General features: G+C 48.4%; 1 protein-coding gene across 4 annotated transcripts in view; it reads right to left on the reverse strand.

Moving 5' to 3' along the window:
* Positions 1 to 604: 604 nt before the first annotated feature.
* Positions 605 to 23,160, reverse strand: part of LOC306815885 (nucleotide exchange factor SIL1-like) — a 33,848-nt gene continuing 11,292 nt past the window's right edge. For 2 of the 4 annotated variants that reach the window (XR_013777511.1, XR_013777512.1), the window contains exons 4-6: positions 13,056 to 13,161; positions 9,216 to 9,351; positions 2,269 to 2,289 (exon numbers count right to left, since the gene is read on the reverse strand). Coding sequence is in view for 1 of the 4 variants with exons in the window: in XM_079332397.1 (XP_079188523.1) it covers positions 2,246 to 2,289; positions 9,216 to 9,351; positions 13,056 to 13,161 (286 nt within the window). In the remaining 3 variants the exon portion in view is untranslated. Of the gene's footprint in view, positions 625 to 2,230; positions 2,290 to 9,215; positions 9,352 to 13,055; positions 13,162 to 23,160 lie in introns of those variants that run through there. The other 2 variants (XR_013777510.1, XM_079332397.1) reach the window with 2 other exon arrangements.

The following is a 23,160-nucleotide window of genomic DNA, read 5'->3' on the forward strand; positions in this document are numbered from 1 at the left end:
GGTGGCAGAACTGGCCATTATAAATTAATAATACTACTAAACATTCATAAATTATGAAACCAGTGCTGTCCAGGTGCTGCCCCCTCTGTGCTGGCTCTGCAGGGCAGGAGTTTTGTCTCTGGAAGTGATGCAGAGGAGGAGCAGCTGCTCTAAGGTGGTACCTGTGTGCCCTGTGACCTGCTGGGACAGGAACATCCCTGCCCTGCCCTCCTGGGAGAACCACAGCCCTGGAGCAGAGCAGCCACCAGAAAGTTCTGCCTGCTGTGACAGCAAGCTCTGGGCAAGGCATCAGCACATCCTTGGGGAAAGCATGGAGACACAGAGATCATCAAGGACAACCAAAGGTCTTCAGGGAGAGCCAGAGGTCCTCAGGGAGAGCCAGAGATCCTCAGGGAGAGCCATGGAGAACCAGAGATCCTTATGGAGAATCAGAGATCCTCAGGGAGAACCAGAGTTCCTCGTGCCAGAGCAGCAGGAAACCTCCCCACTCAGCATTCCTAGTTCTGCCACTACTGCATGTGCACCTCCATGGCTCCATATTTAGCATTTGGACCATGGACCAGGTTTTCTGCAGCATAATCTGCACTGAGTTCTTGTTCTCCCTGCTGGTGTTATGTTCTAAGCCTGCAAGAAAATCACCTTTGAGTCTCAGGCAGCGCCTTGGGTGTGGATGGAGACTTGACAAGTACAAAGGTGCTGTTGTTCCATCCCTGCCTGCACCACCTGCACTGCAGAAGGCACAGAAGAAATCCTGTGAACCATTTTTAGGCCTCTCCAGAATAAAAAAAAGGCAACAAAGGCCACCATGAGCTCTTCTGTCCTAAGAAAGGCACTGCCACAGTCCCTGATAGCTGAGGCTGGAAACAGCTCTGGGATCACCCCTGCTCAACCTTCAGCCCTGTGTTCAGGAGACTCTGGGATGTCCCAGGACTCCACCAGCCCTCTTGTGGAACTGGCCTGCCCCAGTCCCCCTGCAGTAACCAGATTTTTCTGTGTTTCAGCAGTGTTTTCTGTGTGTTTTGCTGTGGAAGTGTCTTGGAATGGCAGCACAGCCAAGGGGACAGCAGCCACTCCTCCAGCTTCCCCTCAGCCAGGCTATAAATACAATATAAATACCTTCACTCCACCTGTAAAACCCATCACCCTGTGCCACCTCCTTACAGCTCCAGCTAATCCAGATACAGGGAGGGATAACAATTTCTGTGTATTATCTGGTGAAGAACAGGTAGATAAGTGTAATTAGCAGCACCTTGGTTAGCAGGTGAAATGATAGTGTAATTAATGAAGATCAGGTGGGCTTTGTTTCAGATAAGAAAAGCAGCAGATTCTATCAAAATGTAAATGCAGCTTAAAATCCAGCCTGGGTGATCACTCAGAGCTGCTTTTAGAAACACCACCAGCCCCAGATGCAGAGGTTTCTCTCAGGCTGAATGACACATCCTAAAAATAACACCTGGTCTGGGGCTAACATGTAAATTGTTGATTAGATCTATTTATTCACACCCTGCAGTGATGGGAGAGGCTCACAGCTCCGTGTTCCTCCTTTGGCTTTGCAGGATCACAGGTACATTCCTGTTATTGCCTCTTGCAAGGACTCTGCAACCCTGGGAGCTCTCCAGCAGCAGAGCAGCAGCAATTCCAAGTGACAGGCTGCATACATTCACTCTGTATTCACATAACATCCTTTTGCAAGTGAATGACCCAAGCAAAACTTCCTGCAGTCTTAAGGAGCAGGCAGAAAAATCAGGAGAGAGGAAAATGAATCTCTGGACTGAAGAAAGATCTTTGGAATCAGAAATGTTGTCCCTCATTAGAATTTCCACCACCACCCTTACTCCTTCCAAAATGTAAACACATAATAAAAAATTAAACGTGAATCTGGCGTGGAAGACTTCTTCCAATAAATGGGAATTAGTTCTACAAAGCATCAGGACAGACCCAAGGAGATTACATTTTGCTTTGTAAAAACAGAGCCACATTTATTTTTTAACTCAGAAGCTTCCTGAGGATGCTAAAGGAAGCAGCTTCAGGAAAGCAGAGCCATTTGTCTCAGAGTGCGTTCAAGTAAGAACAAATGCAAAACCAGCTTCTAGACCTCAAGGAACATCAAATAGCTTTTTAATTTATGTCCCAAATTCCCTGCAGATTCTGAAATGAACAGAGGGCAGGGTTCAGAGAAAATGCCTCGCTCAGTCAAGACAGCTGGATGGATATTCTGAGTTTTCCTCAGAGGAGCAAGGTGCTTTTACACCAGAATGGAGCAGGCACAGCACGTGGCTCTGGAAGGATCTGTGGAAAAAGCAGAACCTGTTGCTTGTGTGACCCTATAAATAAATGTATGGAAAATTGAATAACCTAGGAAAGAAAGGGGAAAAAAAAAAAAAGCTGGAACCCCATCTGAGCAAGAGCACAATTTGCAGGCAAGAACTGTGAAGGAGCAAGTGAAATATTCCTCACAGGAGCCATCTGACTGTGCTGACTGCCTGGAAAGCTTCTGACCTTGTCCTTGCCCACCCAGAATCAGTTCTGGGGAAGTTTCAGAAAGTCAGGCCTTAGCCCATGGGGGAAATTGCAAGGAGAAAGGGCCTGAGCAAAGCCATGCAAAATACTCCCTAATTATGGAAAAAGATAATGCTGCAAAACTGTGGTTTAGGGATGTACATGATCCAGCAAATGACAACAAACACAGAGAACACAATGTCTGCAAAATATCTATAGATCAGGGTTTAATTTATGAAATTACAGAATAAAGTTGACAAATTTGGGGGGAGAAAAAAATAAATTTCTGCAGCAATGCCTGAGCCCCAGAGCTGCCAGCCTCTCCCAGAGCCCGTGGTCAATCACATCCTGCAGCAAACACTGCAATGCCTGCAGAGCTTGTCCCACACAAGATCACACATTGGAAGCCTGAGGGAGTTGCTGTGATTATGTTTGATCAAACCACCAGAACTGTTTCAGGGACCTTGGGACCCAAGTCCCACGTTTTTAAACCATGTTCCCATAATACCCAAGGAAAATGGAGACTGGTGAGCCTTGCTGGCTTTGGAAGGAGGAGGGATGACAGCCAAAGTGGAAATTCAAGATAACCCAGGCTGGAGGCACTGCCAAAACATTTTAGAGAAGGGAAAACATTTTTCCTCCAAAGCACTGTTACAAGCTTGAAATAAATGTGCAGACTGTTAGATAAAGACAGAGATAAAAATAGGCCTGTTATTAAATACCTCTTCTTTAATGAGGTTCATCCTTCTAAACAGCCACGAGAAGGTTATTAGAGTTATTGCAGAAAATACAGCCTGCTTGCACATAAAAACCACAGCAAGGTATTCCTCATCACCCAGCACTCATTTAAGCACCTCTCAGCAGCTCACACACTCACAGCACCCCCAGCTTGGCAGGGAGGAGATAAAAGAAAGGAATGAGAGATGTCTTCTCTGGGAAACAGTCTCTCTGCTTTCAAAGCACTTTCCCCCACCAAACAATGTAAATTTAACCAAGGGAATGATTCCCACTGCTGATGTCTACTGCTATTACACCACCAGCAGCCTGAGCATCATTAAAACGAAGATTGAAATTATTCTAAAAGCTGCAGCTTAGCCTCCTCCTGTTGCACTAAAACCACTGTTTGACTCTCAGCACCTCATCCCCTGATTTATGACCACTCCAGATCACCTGGAATACCCTGCAGGGCTCAGAGTTCCACAAACCACTAGCAGGGGCCATGGCTTGGCTTGTGAAAACACAGCACTGCTCCCTTGTTTTGGCAGTGCCCCACAGCCCAGCCCATGGCTGCATGTCAGAGAAGCTGCAGAATTTATTCTGGTGGCTCAGAAGCACAGATAGTTTTTGGCAGAAGGAGCATCACTGCAAAAGCCTTCTGTAACCAGTTTGTTTAATGAAACCAGTAACATCAGGCCAGAAAGGGACAGGACTGACCTGGCACACAAAAACCCACCCCAAGCCCACTTTGCTCCTAAATCTGAGCAATCCACATGTAGGGTTTCTTCCACCACACCAGTGCCATTTCTACTTCTGGAAATGACAGAGGAGAAGTTTGACCTGCATTTGCGGGGGCAAAAACTGGCTCCCAATTCATTACAGAAATGCTAAAACCAAGCTGCAGGGAGGGACACTTGTACTGTGTCCCCCTGTCCAGAGCTGGCATCCTCCAAACACTCCCTGTCCCAGCATCTCCTGAGCCCCAGTCCTGTCCTTTCCCCAAGGGAAACACCACCACCCTCTTCCCCAGAGCAGGAGCAGGCATGGAGGACGTGCTTGGTGTGCCTGGCACTGCCCCACCCCAAGGCAGGAGCAGCACTGCAGCTTCAGCCCTGGCACTTCTGCCAAGGATGTAGAATTAGGCACAAGCATCCTGGGATGTGAAGGTGACAGGCAAGGGAAAGCCCCTGAGGCAGGAAGCTGAGAGAAGAGCCCTTGAAGGCAGCTGGCAATAAAAAGGACAGGCACAAGATACACTTAGGAGATGAAAAGCCTCCTATGCAAGAGGTCAGATTGAGAACAGGCAGAGCTACCAGGGACCATAACTCAGCTTCCAAGCACTGAACATTTGCTCTCGAGTCAGCCTGGCCTTTCCCAGCTGCTGGAATCATCCTCCAGCTCTCCTGTTGCTGCTCAGACAAGATTATAACAACTCCAGAGTCGAGGTTTCCCCCTCTGCACATCACTAACAAGTCATTCTATGAAGAAACCCAGAGAAGAAGCATTTCATCTAGTATAGATGAGGTTTTAAAAATTCCATTTGCCTTCCCTCTATATGCAAATCTGTGCTGATCTGATGAGGCTGCTATTTCCTGGATTAGACATGTCAAACTTTGCAAAAACGAGCAGACCCTGGTGGTTTCACTCTGTATTTCACAGCCCTCCCTTGACTGTGCTGCCATAAATATTTCAGAGACCTGCCCACCACTGGCAGAATTAGGTCCAGGTCAGTGCAAAGCCAATGGTTTGGACAGTGATTAGTTCAGCAAAGCAATTAGAAGGGGTGCTGAGCTCAGGACATCCCAGAGAGCAGCAGGACACACAGACCAGGTGTAAGGGACCCTCAGCAGCCACCACAGGCTGTGGGACAGGACTCCTGAGCCCAAGGAGTCCCTCCTGCCTCCTTCCTCCCCCAGCTTTAAGAACCTTTTCTCAGCTTAAAGCAGTGCTGGCTCATCTGGTCAGCAAAATCTCCTGGGCAATGGAACTGGACTGAGCCATTCCCCATCCTCAGTGCTGTTCTCTCCACAGCAAGTCCTCCAAAGCAGCCTTGAAAACACCTCCCCAGTGTGGCTGCCTTGAGATCTGTGTTCCCACAGGTGAAAAACCTTGTTTGAGCAGCAAATGAGACAGGAGAAGACCTGTGACAAGCAGGAGCAGCAAAGATAGCCTGAGGATGCTTGGAAGCTGCAGCCATGGATATTTAAATGCCAAGCAATGTATCACTGGCTCCCTGCTGAACATAAGATGGTTTCATCTTTGCAGAAGCAGCACCAACAGCATGTTCACATCAGCTTCACTCTGGCAGCCTGAGCAGCAGCAGCAGCTATGGCTCCTTGGTTTTTAACTGTGATGGAATCAGGCACTTCAGGAAATTATTCTGGGCAGCACAAACACTGGGGAGTCACTGCAGGTTCAGCTCTGCAAGGCAGAGCTTTAACCACAGCTGAAGGTGCAGCCAAGCTCCCAGCTCTGCCCTGAGACATCCATGCAAACCCCAGAGATCCATGGCAGTCCCAGTGCCAGGCTCTGCTCCATCCCTCCAGTCTGCAGGCAGCTGCTCTGCCCCACTGCAGAGCAATCTGTAAATATTTGGATATTTTTGGGCAGAGCAGGTTCTCACTTGTCCATCTGGATTGGAAACTGGACTCATTAACTCCCAACTGTCAGCTGGAAAACTTGCCAGAGGGTTTCTGCTACATCAGGGAGCAGCAAAGTGCTGCTGCCCACAGGGGTGGGCAGAGCAGAGCCCTGTGCAGCCCCAGCTCTCTACTCATCACTGTTGGGGGTGATTAACACCCTTTTCCTTTCCCAATTCAACTCCTGCCTCTTATATCCTTTTTCTGAATCTTCACAGCAAAGTCTTCCCAGAGGAGCCACTGCTGGGTGGAAAATGTCCCACCCTAATGCAGGACGGGAAATTTGCTGCTCAGTGGTACAACTAGAGCAGCTCAAATTTCAGTCATCATCAGGAATGCTTAAAAAAATATTGGGAAATTTGGTGTTCAAATAACAAAAGTAAAAAGAGGTTCACTCACTAAAACTCACAACCCCCAAAAAACCTGCAGGTTCCTGTGGAGTCCAACCACAGACAGAGGGAAAAGCCCCACAGGTGATGCCAAAAGTCTAAGAGCAGAGGTGCTGGGAGCCTTTCAGAGGCACCTTCCAGCCTGAGCCCTGCACCTGGTGCATTATTTAGTGCCAAGTGAGAAAGAAGCAATGCCTAACCAAGTGTTAAAGGGCTTTGGGAAGTTTCACCAACCTTCCCAGAGCCGTCAGCTCTGGCTGTCTGGCAGAAGAGACAACTGATCTTGCTTCCAGATTACAGGCAGCACAGCTCTTAGGGCAACTGTCTCTCTGTGTTTGCATCCAGCCACCTCCAGCAGCTTGAAGTGTGCTCCAAGTGCAAGGAAGCACTTGATCAAAACCCAGCTCACCCTGTAGACAGCGAGGAACAGGTGCCCAAAGCGTTGCAGATACAGTAACAATTGAATTTGGGGGGGATTTGACAGGTTACAGGTTGATGACACTGCTGCAGCCTCGGTGGAAATGTGGATTGATGCAATTAGCAATGGGGAACTAGAAACTCAGCAGAGGAAAACTGGAAATACATCTATAAAAGATGAGCTGCTGCACCATTGTAGAGAAGCACAAAAGTCCTGTGTGAGCTCAGAACAAGTTGAAACAGGAGTGAGATGGGGGAAACACAGCTCCAAGCTCCCTCCCAGTGCTGAGAACTGCAGATCCAGATTTTAAATTCAGACATTTCCTTCCCCCAGAGAGGCTGGCCCAGTTTGCCACGGGGATACAACAGGAGTGGGGTGTCCTGGAGAGATGGGCAGCAGAAGGCAAACTCCTGAGCCAGCCTAGCCAGGCTCTGCTCAGCTGCCAGGGAGTAAAACCTCATGGAGAGCATGGCAAGAAGCAGAACCAGTGGGTGAGACACTGCCAAGGTGCATGGCTCTGCTGCAAGGACCAAAAGGAGCATCCTTGTGCAGGGCAGCTCCTGCCCAGCACAGAGCTGGGAAAGCCTCAGGGCCAGGGCTGGGGATGGGCTCATGCTGGCACCAGGGTCCCCAGCCTGACACATGCTGAAGGTGAGAGGAATGAGGGATTTGTCTTTACAAACAAGCTGTGGTTCTGCTGGTGGGTAAGACTAGCACTGAGAGATAAAAAACAATGGGATGGATTCCACTAATTGATGAATGGAAAAAGATATTTGCCTTTACAAATTGTAGGCTTGCTGGTAAATGAAATTGGATATTGAAAGATGAAAGAAGTAATGGGGAAAACCCATGAATTCTATAAGAATTAAAAATTAAAAGGGGGCATTATACATTAGAGGGGAATCTTAGATATCAGGTGTTCTGGGAAGTCTGTGTCTCTCAAGTACCTCAGCCAATGGGGAAAGAGAGAGGGAAATGCAGCCAGGAAAATGGGATAAAAAGGAGGCTGCATCCTCCAAAAATCTGAGAGACCCCAGGGGAATGCCCCATGGCCTCTCCCTTTATTTGAATAAAGTAAAATGACTCATCTGTCTCCTTTTTGGGCATAAACCTCTAGTGTTTGTGGATTCATTTTCCTGACAAAGGTGTGAGTGCCAATCCTCACTGAGATTTCACTCCAGAGGAACCCCAGGAGACAGAGACCCAGGCTGGCAGCAGGAGAAAAAGGCAGGCTCCTCTCTGTGCCACATACCCAGTGCTGGGATCTGCAGCAGCCAGAGCATGAGGCAGGACACCATTTAAGTCTTTACAAGAGTAACCAAAATGACTCTCCTCTGTGAATACTGACAAGCTCCCCACTTCCACTGCATGTGCCCAACATGGAATAACTACAAAAACAAAGTGGAATAAGGCACCTGAGCAGTGAAGATGCTTGTGAACAAACCCTGCAATGAGGTTTCTAATGATTGCAAGTGTGTACATGTTCTGCTCCAACAAAGCTGGTGGGGATCTGCCAGGCTGAATAATGAGCAGGGACACCACATGCCTTCCATACATAATGGTACAGAAATGGAATATAAGTGTACACTGCAGCTCTGTGCAACACAGGGGCTTTTGGAGCCATTCACGTTATACAAAGATTTACATTTGGAAAAGTCATTCTGCTATATCTGGCAGAAATTTCAAGACAAATGGAACCCATACTTATTCATTCAATGATAATACCAAGCACAGGATAAAGCTCTTAAATTCAGAACACTTTATAAAAATTAATTACTACTTAGTTCACCCTTGTGAGGTGGGAAGGTATTACACCTGCATATGCATGAGGACACCAAGGCACAAGTGGGTTAAACAGCTCATTCAGGACCCCAAAGCCAGGCTAATTGTTGAAATATGTATGCACATGTGCATCAGGGTGTGTTTGAATGGGTTTGGCTCTTCCAGAGCCTTCCCAGCACACGGAGGCCAAGCTGCTCTGCTGGGCTCCTCTCACCACAGAGTCCCAGGCACGTCTAATGAAAGACACCAACCCAAAGAAAGAGAAGAGGTTTTTGTGGTTTGCACGGATGGAAATAAAAGCTATAGCTTTCAAACAGCTGAGGAACAGAAAAGCCATTGTTAAAAAGCTGTGCAGTGCTCCAGTGACAGCTCCTAATCAGCTTCCACTGAGCAGCTCCACACTGGGACACAGCAGACCTGGGAATCCACGTGCCAGCAAATGTTATAAAACCTGGCCCTGGACAAACGAAGAGAGAAGGGGCTGGGGAGGCAGTGACAGACACTGGGGGTTGTCACAAGGGGCTGGCATCCCACTCCTCCTGCCCTAAAAGCCCCAGAGCCACAACTCCCCTCGCTGGATGTTTCCCCACAGCCTCCATCCCCTGCACCAGGTCACCGAGCCCTTCTCTGTGAGTGAACACCAGCAAACCAGCAAAAACCAAGTGAACACCACACATTGTCATGGGAACAAACAGCTTGGAGTGGCTGCAAGGCTCTGTCAGTGCTGCCAGGTGGCTTCCAGAGGGATCTAAAATTAGCCAGAGCAGTTACCTGCACGCAGGGTTTGCCACTGATCCGTGGGGTGAAACACTTCCAGGTCCTCGGGATCAGCGTCATCCTCTGTCACCGGCTCCTTCCCACTGGCATCTTTTATGTCGCTCTCTTCTATTTTTGTAAGGGCAAACTCCTTTTGGAGAGAAGAGATTCAGCTCATTAGCAATTGCATCTGGGTAATTTAGTGCTGGCTGAGAATACAAAATTTTTTCCCTCGCCAGCAGATTTTTTTTTTTTTTTTGACATCCGAGATTCTTTCCACATGGTTAAATTTAGATTTAAAGTATATTAAAGGTTAAACATGCATAACTAGCATGACATTTGTGCTGAACAAAGCAACGCAGCTTATTTCCTATTCCAGAGCAGGTTGCAGGCTTCAAACCAGCTCTCACAGAGCCTCACCTGTATTCAGTCAGAGGCAGGAGCCCTGGCTATTATTAGGGTTGTGTAACATTGTAAGACCCCATTTTACCTTGCCTAAAAATATGTCAAACTTTTAACTTTTTCAGCTGAAATTTTCCACACGAGTGGAATGCCTCAAGGCTTGTTGGTTGGTTTGGGGTTTTTTTTGTTGGGTTTTTTCTTTTTTTTTTCCTTTTTTTTTTTTTCTTAAATGCACTTATTTCAGGCTTGGAGAAGATTTCAGCTAAAATAGTTCAGCTATTTCCAAAATAGGACACGGGGAAAAAACACACCGAGTTGCCCACATGATATAAATGTGAGGATCCTCTTCTCCACCCTCTCCCAGTGTTCTCCAAGTCTTTTAAAACAATGATTAGGGATTTATTCACCACCTCCATGGCAAGTGCAGCACGAGGCTGGCAGAGCTGTGGGATAGAGCAGCCAGCACAAGGGGTTTGATGTTCCACCAAGGGAAGAAAAGGAGAGAACAGCAGGGAAAAAAAATAAAAAATATCCTTGCTGTGAGGAAAACCTTGCTGTTCAATGGAAATCCTCCCCAGGGAGCTGGTGGGATAAAAGAACTCTGGAGAGTGCACAGTAATGACCTGAACTGTCACACCAGGCTCTGACTCCTGGCTCTGGGCTGCTTTGCTTCCAGCAGGAACAGAGGAACTGGTCCAGGCTCACAATCCCCACAGCTCAGTGTCTGCTGAAGGGAATATTTTCAGCTTCTCAGATCACCAATTCAGTCACCACTGAAGAATTTGAGATAACCACCCTACAGGGAATGATTAGTCCTAATTGTTGGCAATTAGAATAGAGTTACAGCTCACTTCATGAAGTGTTTGGATATTAATCCTTAGGATGTTTTCACAGGGAAAAACGTGAATAAATTCAGAGGTGAACTGGAAATTCTGGGACATGTTCTGCCTTCAGTTCTTCCACTCTTTGGAAAAAAAATTCATGCACATTTTCTGTCAGAATTTGGATGCTCTGCATATAAATATCTATTTCCAGACTTGAGAGTAAAACCACAAGCTTTTCTAAGTGCCATCAGTTTTTAAAAAATGCACATTCCTAAGTACAGCCAAATTGTAAGCCCTCTTTACCTTATTACCCGCAAAAAAAATAATTTCCACTAAAGCCCTAAACAGCAGCAAACCTTTGCTCAAATTAAACAAAAAATTGCCCATGCAGTAGCCCTTAGCCCGGTCAAAAAAAAACCAAATGTAAAAAACATACTTTACTCAGCAGCTAAAAACCATAGTTTGTCTTAAAGCCTGTAGCAAAAAGTACCTAATAAAACCTAAAGCCAACCCCTAAAATTCTAAAGCAAAAGCTACAAAAAGTCCAAAGCCAACTACACTCCCACAAAAAAAAAAATCTTAGCTGCCTATAAAAAAGTTCAAGCTGCCTCAAAAGTAATTAGCACAAAAGCACAGCTTCTCCTAGCACCCCAACTACCAGTGCTAAAGTAAATGTTCAATAAAAAAGTTCCCTCTACTCACCACGCCACCAACGCCACATAAAGCAAATAAATTGCCCTCATCACGCAGCACGCCCATATTAATAACCCAAATCGCCCTAAAATTTTAAAAATAATTACAAACTAGCCAAAAAGTAAAAATTTTAGTCTCTCTAATAAAAAAAAGCAAAACCAAGTAACCCAAGCTAAAAAAGCTCCACCATACAACCAACTGCCAGCAAATAAAACACGCTGCGCCCTTTTCACCAACAGTTCCTGCCACATTGTAAAAATAAACCAAAAGTAAAAAGCTGCCGTATAAAGCCCCACACAACAAGTTGCACAAGCTACCAAAAAAAAAGTAAATCAAATCAACTTACAAAACTCAAAGCTGTTCAGCTAGCCTTAAACATTGCTAAAAAAAAAAATAACCAAAGCTCTACCTTTACACTAATTCGTAAATAGTAGCCAATGCTCTGTAAAGTTAGCTAAAAAAGTAAAAAAAAGCTAACTAACAACGTAAAAAAAACCAATCTAAACTGCTAATAAGTAAAAAAACATTGCCACTCAAATAAAAAAGCTCCCCATAAAAGTCCGTCATGTAAATACCCATGTTCCCAAAAATCAAACTAATAAAAAACACAAGCACAACAAGCAAGTAAATCAAGCTGCACAAATAAAAGTCTCAAAAATAAACTTAAATTAAAAACATAAAAAAAGTTATTCCTAGCTCAATAAACCCATAATGCCTCAAGCCATCAAAGTAAAAATGCCACCTATAAATAAGCACAAAACCAAAAAATAAATCTTACCATAAACAGCATTACCCAAATCATTCATAACTGTAACACTTGCGCTGCCATCAAGCAAACCAAGCAAATAAAACCCCTCTAATATAGTAAACAGTAGTCCAAATACAAGTATAAAAAAACCTAGCAAATTAACTACATCACACTGCCTCAAACCCGCCAAAAAAAACATTATGTGCTAACCATAGTAAAAGCCACCACTAAATAATTAAAAACCTACCCTGTGTCCCATGCTACTGCCCGCAACACCATCCTAAGCCTAAAAAATTTATGAGCAGCAGAAAATGTCAACCTGAGCAAAACAGGCACAGTAGCAACGGCAGTGTGGATGTGGCACTTGGGGACATGGGCTGGTGGTGGCCCTGGCAGGGCTGGGGTAAAGGTTGTACTCAGTGATCATAAAGGTCTCTCCCAGCCTAAAAAATTCCACAATTCCACACTTGTGGTGACACACAAAGATGGCTGACAAACCTACAGAATGTTTTTATTTCAGCTGTGGAAAGGGACTGCAATTTCAGAAAATGCACGAGAAGCCAGATCTTAACTCCTGCTTTTGCTGAGTGCAACAGGGGCTTGGAATTGTTCAAATTGTAACAAATGGTTAAAGCTCAGGAACAATCACAGCCATAAAAGCCCAGGTTCTGCAGATGAAAATCAATGTTAACATTTTCCCAGCCAAGACTCAACAGGACTAAAGAGGAGTGAGTGGAGCAGTTATTACTTAGCTGATTTCCAGGGCTCTGTGATTATCCAAGAGGGAGTTAGTGATACAGGCTATTGTAAATTTACCACCAGGCCTCCCAGTGCTGGGTCTGTTCAAACATATAATGGAGACAGCTGATGTTTACCAGCTCTGCTCAGGAAAAGAGCTGGGGTTTAAATGCTCAGTAAGGATAAAAGGATGTGACTTGGTTCATTTAAGTGTTGCTGTCACTGCCTGGCCACAATTGCTTTGCAATGCCCCATTTTCATTAACATTTCTAGCACCACACAAGTGATTCTTCATTCACACAAAAATCAGCAGAACCTTTTTGGTTTGTTTTCTTCACTCAAGCAGGAGAAAGAGGTTTCCTAAAGAGCAATGGGCATTTCTTTAAAGGCAAAAAACATGTATGTTTTTAATAAATTTATGTTTATTAAGTAGGATCAGCCAAAACTTACAGGCACTCTGTGGCTTAGGCTGGAGCAGGAGAAGAGCAGGGAACCCAGCAGCACCAGCAGGCTGACCCTGGCTGTGGTGGAGAGGAGCCCAGGCATTGCCACCAGCCTGAAAAGCAAAGCAGAACAAACCCAACAGTACTTTTCTATCCATTTTCACAGGTTTCAGGACTCTTTGCACAACACTTTGCCACTTTGCAGGATGGGCTCAGGGGTGTGACACGGCAGGCACAACACCTCGAGATGTGACACGGGCTGGTGGGGGACAGCCAGGCTCACTGCTAATGGGCTTTGTGACAGGTAATGCCAAGCACCTGATTCTGACCCCACAGGGGATAATATCTCTCCTGGAAAATATGAGGAGACCTGCAAGACTTGTTTAAAATCACCGTGTCGGTGCCATGGATGACAACTAGAGGGGAAAATAAGAAGCAGTGGAATCCCGTGAAGGCTTTTTCTGCCTGTGCCTCGTTCTGAACGTTAATTCAAATTAAACAAAACTACCAGCTGGCCAAGGATCAGGGGTTTACCTAATCCATATGTAGGTTTTTCTTGAGGAAAACAACATTTTGCAGAGGTCAGCAAGGTCTCCTTGGTGGTTCCTACAGCACAAGGCTTTCCCTGCTGCTCAGAGGAAAGCTGTGGGGCCAGGAGCTGGGAGCAGAGGCATGGCACAGAGCCACCCTGACCTGCTGGACCAAAGAGGGGTCACACAAAGGGCTCTGCTGCCGTGGGTGCCCACCCTGGGTGTGTGACCAGGCACACATGTGCCCCCAGTGCCACACGAGGTTTGGGATCCACCTACAGCCCCCAGCTCGCTGCTGGGCTCAGGAGAGCAGAGCCTGCCAGCACACAGGCTGCACAAGTGTTTCCTTTGATTGGCTCTAAATTTACACTGCTGCTAAATTAAACTAAATGAGGTCTTTTGAAAGAAGATGGGACTGATTAGTTCCGTTCAAACACTCCTTCATTACTCATCCCTCCATCAAGTCTGCTCCTACTCCTATCCAGGTTTTGAAGAATTTCCTCCCCTACACACAGTCCGAAATATCTTGCCTTGCTGTCCATCAGAGAGCAGAGCTTTCCCTCCTTGAAGCAACCACTCTGTGCCACAAAGCAGAAAACCTGCTCACAGCAGCTCCTGCCACCACGGAGCCTCTGTTCCCAGAAGCCTTCAGGGACATGGAGGGAAGCCTCCCCTACTTCCACCCTTTCACTGGTGCCTTGTCTCTCCACTCCATTTTGTTATTTCTTCCTCTCCCTGCTTGGTTTTTGCTAGAAAAATAAAAAGGAACCCACCACATCCCCCTGGGCAGGATGGACAGGAGAGGGACAGAACAGGGAGCAGAGGTAACAGCACATCTGATATACATCTGTATCTTCCAAAAAACTCCTGAGCCAGGGCCTTCCTGAACAGCCTACCTCTGAGCCACCTCCACCACATGAATGGATTTTTTCCATTAATTGGTTTTGGAACAGATCTGGGATTCTGCCACCCACAGTATCCCTGAGCAGTGAGTTCCCCTGCTCAACTCACACAGTGTAGGAAAGCATCACCTCCCCTTTCCTCCTTCAGCGTCTCCTTGTTTCTAAAGGGTCAAAGAACCACCCCAAGGACCCACAGGCCCTTATTAAACCACAGCTGGAGTAGAAGAAAAGCTCCCTATTTTTAAAAGCCAACCTGTGGCCAAAGCCTCCATCTCTCTCCTGGGACATGGCCAAGCAAAACCAGGCTATAACCAACACCCAGAGCACAGTGCACAGCTCAGACTCCTCTGCTCCCAGATCTTCATCTTCACATCCTTCTGGACAGTGCCACAGACATGACCTCAGTGCAGTGACCACAACACACAGTTCCCTCTCATCTCAGAACAAACTGCTGCTTTTTACACAGGGAACAGGTTTTCAGGTTTGGTCGAGTGGGTTTTTTTTCAGTTATAAAACAAGCAGCAAAACTGGAATAATGAAAAATAGATGTATCCCTCAAACTTTATCTGCAAGCCTGGAAATAAAAAGAAAAGAAAAAAAAAGAAAAAGAAATTCAACAAAGCAGTGGATGAAAGCAAACGCACACTCCCAATAAAAATAGAGCTCACGTGTAAGAGGAGGCTGGTAGCAAATGACAGCACAGCCTCTTTCAAGCCTCCAGCCTCCTGCCTGCCTGGCAGATGACATCTGCACAACAATTAGCACTTTTCCTCGGTCCCAGGTAGGCAGGAGGAGCCAACATGTGCAGCAGGGGCCCTGGAGCTCCTGGAGAGCACAGAATGACATCTCACAGCCAGCACACAGAGGGCAGCGGAGGATTTCCACACGGAATTTCTGGACACAATGGATTTTCAGAAATAAAACCTTGCAGCCTGCAAAGCAGAAAGGGTGCTCCTGGTGACCCCACCTGCACAGGGAATTTTGCTTGGATTTGAGGGTATCTTTGGGGGCAGCACCCACATACAGCAGCAAAACCCTGGATTGGGAAAGGCACAGATTCCCCTTGCACAGAGACAAAGGGCTGATTTTTTCCTTCATAATATTTTTTTGTCAAACAAAATGAGACACTAGGGAAAGAGCAAAGGGTCGGGCTCTGAGAAGTCCCCACTGCTGGCAGTAACCCTCCTGTCAGAGGAGGAGATGTTGCTGGCTGGGAGGTTCTGCTCCACAGCTCCTGAAATCCTGGTTGGAAACAGCCCAGAGTTGTGCTCCCCATTAGCAGGGACATTTCCAGTGATGGCAGAGCTGAGCACCAGGGAGCTGCACAGTCACAGGTGACAGCTCAGAGGGAGCCAGAGAGAGCAGCACATTTCATGAATGCCTCCTGCTGCTGGCAGGGCTCTGTGCTTTCATGTCCCGGCACTGAGCCCACGCTGCCTGTCCTGTGCCACTCCAGCACATCCTCTGGAGCCTCATCTGAATTCTGAGCTGCTGCTCCAGGACAGCACACAGACATCCCAGGGCTCCTCAGCTCAGCATCAGCCTCTGGCTTTGCAGCCAGCTGGAAACAGAATGACTGAATCACTGAGGTTGGAAGAGAGTCCAAGCTGTGCCTGATCCCCACCTTGTCCCTAGCCCAGAGCACTCAGTGCCACTTCCAGGAATTCCATGGACACCTCCAGGATGGGGGCAGTTCCAACCCCTGAGCTCCCTTTCCATGGGGAAATTCCTGCTCTGCCCACCCTGACCCTCTTGTGAGCCATTTTCTCTTGTCTTGTCCCCTGTTCCCTGGGAGCAGAGCCTGACTCCTGGCTCTATCCTCCTGGAGAAGTCCCCCCTGAACCTCCTTTTCTCCAGGCTGAGCCTTCTCCCAGCTGCTCCTGACAGCACTGACTCTCCAGCCCCTTCCCAGCTCCTTCCCTGGACATGCTCCAGCCCCTCCATGACTTCCTTGCCATGAGAGCTCAGAACTGGACACAGGATTGGAGGTCCCTCAGCAGTGCCAGCACAGGGACAGTCCTGTCACTGTCCTGGTCCTGCTGCCACCCCAGTGCTGATACAAAAATACCAATTATCTCTAAGAATAAACAACAATAAGCTTGTTTTCATCTAGCCATGACCTGAGGGAGCAGGATCAGCATTGCAGCCTTGCTAAACTACCTTTAATTCAAAAGATGAATTAATTCAGGCCAGGTTTCCATGCAGCCACCCCTCACTGAGATGGCAATGGGAGCACCAGCAGCACAGCATGAGGGCAGGGCAGGGATGGGAACCCTCGAGGGGCACAGCCCTGGCACCTCCAGCTGATCCATGGCCCAAACCATGGCATCACCCACAGCCTCTGCGGCTGAAGGGGAAGTTTCCTGGGCAACAGCAGCTCAGGGAGTGATCTCCAGCCAGCTGTGCACAGGGCTGAGGGATTGCAGAGGCTCTCAGGACCATCACAGTGAGCTGAGATCCCCTTCACACTCAATGTCCTTCTGATGGTGGCATCCAGGGTGACAGGCTGAGTGAGTGATGTGCAGTGCCACGGAGAAAGAGAAGGAAATTTAGCTGGCCTGACCTGCAACTTCCCTCCTCTGAGCAAGAGGGTGCCCAGGTCTGTGAGGAGCACTCCTGTTTGCTGGTGTGCTGCAGACACCTTGGGAGACCCTGTCAGCTGTCCCTGCCCCATGGCTGTACAGCTGCACCAACAGCAGAAAGGAGGTTTGGAGCTGAAATCCAGCCTTGCCTAGGAGAAACAGCTAGTGGGCAAAGAGAGGATAATTGGGAGGCCACAGATCAATGTCCTTGCCCAGTCCCTAACTGGGTCTGCTCAGTCCTGTGCTTTCAAGCAGGACAACCTGCACACATCACCTGAGGTCAATGCCTAGGATGATCTCAGCAGCTCTGCTCCTCCAGGTGATGCTTTAAGTTTTAGCTTCCATATTTCCCAGATTCTGTACTGCTTTAGTGTGTAACTCTGAATTAGGATGTAACTCTGAACTTCATAAAGTGCCAGCAAGTTCTCCTCCCAGCTCAGTCACACAGAACAATCCTTTTCCAACCCCAGAACCAAGGACACCACTACAGCTTCAGCCACAAAAAGTGAAAAAAACAGCAAATTGAGGAGAGCAATGTGTGAGGATGGGACTGCAGAAGCTGGAGCTGGAATTGGACAATGAATCCCAAGATGGAAATGGACCCAAACATAAAAGTGTGAAAACTCATGACCTGGGGTCCATCTTGGGTCCATCCTGAGTGTAACCACAGCCAGGTCTTGCACTGCCCAAGATAAATCCTTTGAAGGGCATTTAATAAATCCTTATTTTATTCCTTTAACTCTGCCCAGCCTCTGTTCCAGAGAGCCTCTCAAGGCATCATTTTCCTGTCCTCAGGAAAGCACCCCATGGGTATCCCCAGCCCTACACAGGAGCCCACTACAGTGAGAGCCCCAAGCCCTGCCAGAGGGTCCCACCTGGGCACCAGGCCCCAGCCAGGTAAGGCAGCTCAAGGAGTTTTTGTTGTTTGCAAGCACCCTTCCACCTCCAGGATATCAGTGGAGAGGGTTCAGCTGCCATACAGATCATTCCATTCATGTCTCTTATGAAATGGCTTTTAGAAAAACATTTATTCTTCTCGCTTGCTCCTCACCATTTACTCCTACTAGGACCCTGCTCTGGCATGTTAAAAACACTCCCACCCAAAGGGAAAAGTTGTGGGCACACCTTGCTGCCTACAGAGAGCCCACACAGTGAGGAAGACAGGCTTTGAGGTGTCCAGGAATAAACTGGGCTGGCTGCAGGAATTGCAGGAATAAACGGGGCAGAAGCTCCTGCAGAAGCAGCCCTGTTCCAAACTGAAACCAGCCCACAGGAGGGAATTGTGACAGGGCACAGGGTGGAGGGACAGGATAACCATGGCACAAACACGTGTTTACAGAGCTTGGCATCCACCAAACACCCATGCAACCTTTGTAACTGCTGCTAACAAATAATAATAATAAATATTAATAACCCCTGCAGGCTACCTGTGCAGCCATCAGCTCACATCAGCCCCTGGAGCTGCAGCTTGGCCATGACACCACCCAGGTGGCAGGAGCAGGACAGGGATGATCCAGCAGCAGGAGAGAGCCCAGCAGCACCAGGGCACAGCTCCTGGCACCAGCAGCTTCAGCAGCACTGCCACAGCTCCCCCAAGAGCAGAGGAGTTGTGTCCATCACTTGCACAAAGCCAGAATCTCTCCCTCTACCCGGCCATAGCAACCCTGACCATGCTCTTATACTGAGAATCATTCAGTCTATCATTTAAATTGACTTAATTAATTCCTTCAGCAGGCTGCATTCCCACAGAATGCTGCTCTCCAGAGGGCAGGAGCACAGCTTTGTGCCTGGGTGGTTGGAAGGCTGAGCAGGGCTGCCCTCGTTAGCAGCCCCGGCACAAGGGGCCATGCTCATTAGTGCTGCTGGCACAAGGGGCCACGCTCCAGCAGGGCTCAGCACGGCCCCAATTCCACCAGCTGCCTCCCCAGCATCCCTCTCACCCTCCATGAGACAGCACAGGGTGGGGGATCTTCTCTGCCAGCACAGTGTGCAGAAGCAGAGTGTGCCTTGGAGATCAGAGGCTGAATTTATCATTTATTATTTATAAGCAGCACATCTATCTGAATTTCTGGCAGCTGCTCTCAAAGGGCTCTGCTCTGCCTGCACACCACATGACACTCCTGCTCCTCAGAGCTCTGGGGTTGGCAGGGACCTCTGAGCCCACACCAGAGTGCTGGTGCTGATTTAAACCCATTTAGGGCTTTAGGAGTTGCCTGGAAATGAGATAGGTGCAGAGACCCTCAGGACAAACATCTTGGTGAAAGCTGTCACAGTGCCTGACCTTAAACTGCTTCCCCCTTCCTCCTCACCTCCCCACCACCCCAAATCCTGCCCATACCTATTCCCTTCTCCCACTTCTGGCTGCCATTTCCCATGCACAGCACATACAATAAGTGATGTTTTCTGCCCCCACTCAGATCTGTCCTTTCCAGCAGCTCCTATTTGCAAGGTGACACTTTGCCTCACACTATCCCAGGAGTCTGCCAGCATTCCATGTGTTTTTATCCCCTCTGCTTTCCCAAGCCTGGAGAATCTAACAGGCAAGAAAGCACAGGCTGCACTAACAAGGTCCCAGAGAGCCCTGATGTCCCACTGCAGCTGGGCCCAGGAACTGCCAAAGATTTAACTGGCTTATTCCCAGCCTCTCTGGAAACAGCTTTTTGTATTTTCCAAGTTCCTGCTGTTCACCCGTGGCACTCACAGGGAATAACAACCTCCTTCCCCTGTCAGATGCTGGCTTCCCTGTAAAGAAACTCAATTAAGAGGTTAAGAAACCATGCAAAATTCCTGCTCAGTGTTACAGAAATCCAGCAGAGATGGATCCAGCACACGAGTCCCACAGCAGCACTCACACCACTCTGCCTGCTCAGTAAAACCATCCCTCCCTGTGGCTGCATCTCCCAGCCCCAGCTCAGCCTGGAGGTTTCCCATGGGGATACCCAAGCCAAGGAACCCCTGCACTCCCTGCAGAGCACCTGGCACAGATGTACCCCAACAGTGGGCACACAAAGGGCTCCTCCAGCTGCCCAGCTGATCCACCAGGAGCCATGAGCTGTGAGCTTTATGAAAAATGCATTTTCTCACCTCTCCACAGAGCACCAGGTGGTGGTAACAGCTCTGAGTCCCTGTGACAACCCAGGGACAGGGAGCAGCAGGGAGCAGGATGGCACACGGGCAGCAAAGGTGGGGCTCTGGACATGTGGTCAGGAATAACAGGGCATAGCAGCTGGTGGATTGATTGCATGGGCTGGTGGATGTCCAGCCCTGGCTTAGCTCCCACATGCTTCCAGTCTTGTGGCAAGCTCCCAGTTGAAAAGGCAGAGAGGCCACTAGGATGCACCTTGTGGGTAAAACCCAGTAAAGAGCTGCCAAATCCTGGAATAAAGCCCTAGCAAGCCAATCTCAAATATCCCCTGAAGGGGAATAAGGAGCTTTCTGGGGATGAACACAACCTGCTGCCACACAGGTTCCCTCAGGACCAGTCCTGGCTTTGTCCCCAGTCCCTGCATCAATCCAGACACATCAATGCCATGCTGGGGCTCAGCTGCTCCACTCCCAACACAGACACCACAGTTACAACCAAGGCTGCTCCCACTGAGGTCAGCAGCAACATCTTCCTGTGCTTGGATGAAAGGCTTGATGCAAGTTTGGTTTTTTTACCTCCCTGCACTGGTCCTTTCTCAGTGGTTGCAAAGGATGACTTGGTTAAGCAATTAAATAAGCCCTGGGACAGGAATGAGCACAAAGGGAGAGCTGAGAGACTGCCAGTCCCATCATCCAGAAGTGACTCTTGGGTGGTTGCCATTCCTCTATCCAGGCATTTTCCACCAAGACTGAAAAGCAACTCCTGCTCCCCAAGCATCAAAGCTTCTCTAGGACAAAGCCAAAGCAGAACAGCCAGCCACTGCAGGCAGCATTTCTTCAGCAGGGCTTTTCCTAAGGAAATTTAAATTAAAACCAGCCCCAAGGGCTGCAAATGAAAAAAAAAGAGAACATAATTCCTTCCCTCTCCTGTTCTTCATCTGCTACCCCTGCTTTGGGGAATGGTTTGTTGCCTTTTAGAGCTATTTTAGATGTTACTTGCAGCAATGTATGGAGAAAAACAGTTGAAATGTGATGGTGCAGCATTCTTTTTAATTAAACAATCCCTCAGGCACAACAGAATGGCTCCAGTCAAGCCCAGAACACTGCAGGTCTGTCTCCTCAAGGGGAGGTGCTGGCCCCACTCCTCCAGCAGAGCAGAAGGTCTCCCAGGCCCCTCTGCAGGTCTATTACCAGATGGCCCAGATCTTCTGCAGGCTTTGTGTCCTTCCTGCTGCCATCCTGGCTTTTTGCCTCATCAGCCTCTGCCAAGCAGAGCTTTGATCCCCCAGCCACTCCTGGATCAGGAACCTTCTTTCCTTGTGCTGCCCCAACACGAAGGACATGGAGCTGGAGCTCCCCAGCTTCAGAGGGGAGGCACTGATGTGGCACTGAGTGCCTGGATCCGAGATCCCTCTGGTCTCTTCAAACAGCAGCAGAGTCACAGCTTGTGATCCGTGCAAAAGAGCCTTTTCCTTGGGGAATGGAAGCCACACCAGCGCTCATCTCCACCTTGTCATGGCAGAACAAACTGAGCAGTGCTTCAAAGAGCTCCTCAGCCTTAAATCCTGATAAAATGCTGGCTGAGTGGAGAACCTGTCTGTGAATGTCTCGTGAATCCCAGCAGAGGCTCTGAAAAAGCTTTCTATGAATGCCTGCACCACCACAGAGCCCCTCTCACAGGAACCCCCTACTGCCCCATAGACATCTGAACTGCTGTGTTATGGACACAGAACTGAAGAGGGAGGAAAGCTCCCAGCCCACAGGTCCCTCCATGACCAGACTCCCTGCTCCTCAGAGCTGTGGGCTCACTCAGGAGCAGTACTTTAGCTCCATCCCAGTGCCCCTCAACCACAGCACTCCAAAACCTGCGCTGGGGAAGGACAAGAACAGAGACGTGACCAGGACTGAGTGGGTTTCCTCCACAGTGATCCCTTCCAAGGGACAATCACTCTGTTTGTAACCTCAGTACCTTCAGTCAATGCACTGACTCTCTTCTGGAGCTCAGACCAACAGCAGGAGATCCAGACACTCAAAAGGAAAATCCTTTTTGGGAGACACCCTACAAAGAGCCATTTCATGGATTGGCATGTCTCAATAGCTGAGCAGCACTGGTCCACGGAGGGTTCTTCCTTTGACAGTCCTGGCTGTCACTGCACCTCCTGGCTCTGCAGACACCCAAAGACACAGAGACTTTCACTCTCCAGGTCCTGGTGTTTGCTGTAAGGTGATTGGCAAAGCCAAGAGCTCAAAATCTGCTGTCAGAGTGAGCAGCAGGCTGTTCCCACACACAGCTCTGATCCAAGCTGCACCTGCAGCACCTTCCCCTCTGCTGGGAGACACCAGAACATCCTGAGCAGCTGCCTGAGCATCCTGGCAGTGCCACAGCAGGTGAGGACGTGGCACATCCACCACAGCACTGCCAGACCATGTCTGTGAGTGCCTGAGCTTCTGCCAGGATGGCCACAGAACTCAGCTGTCTCCTCCTGCACACAGATTTCATCCCCAGCCATTCTCCATCCATCAGCTGCCAGCTAAATGAAGCTGCTCTGTGAATCCAGGCTGTTCCAGTGACTTCCAGTGACCACACACGTCACATGTCAAGACAAGTTTTGGCAGCGACCCCAGCGAGGGAGTGAGAAATCTCCACACACCCAGAGGCAGGCAGGGCAGTTCCTCACATGTCAAAGGGAGCAGCAGTGGGAACAGGCTGCATATGTTTTCTGAGGCAAGGACCCTGTCATTTATGGAACAAACGGTACATTTATTGTGCTATTCAGGAAGAAATAATAATTACACTGGCCTCCAGTCTCCAGCTCTTTTAAGTCTCTACTTAAAGAAAGAGCAAAAAAAAGACCAAAGCAAACAAGGCTTCCACAAACCCTCTGAACTGGCTTTTAGCTGCTGGACAAAAGCATGGCAGCAGGAACTGCTCTGCATTGTCTCCTTCCTGTTTCATAACAGCCCTGCAGGCACAGCACGGCAGGAGCAAAGCCCTGCTCGTGTGCTGCAGCTGC

Source organism: Erithacus rubecula (assembly GCF_903797595.1).
Source record: "Erithacus rubecula genome assembly, contig: scaffold_273_arrow_ctg1, whole genome shotgun sequence".
Taxonomy (NCBI): Eukaryota; Metazoa; Chordata; class Aves; order Passeriformes; family Muscicapidae; genus Erithacus; species Erithacus rubecula.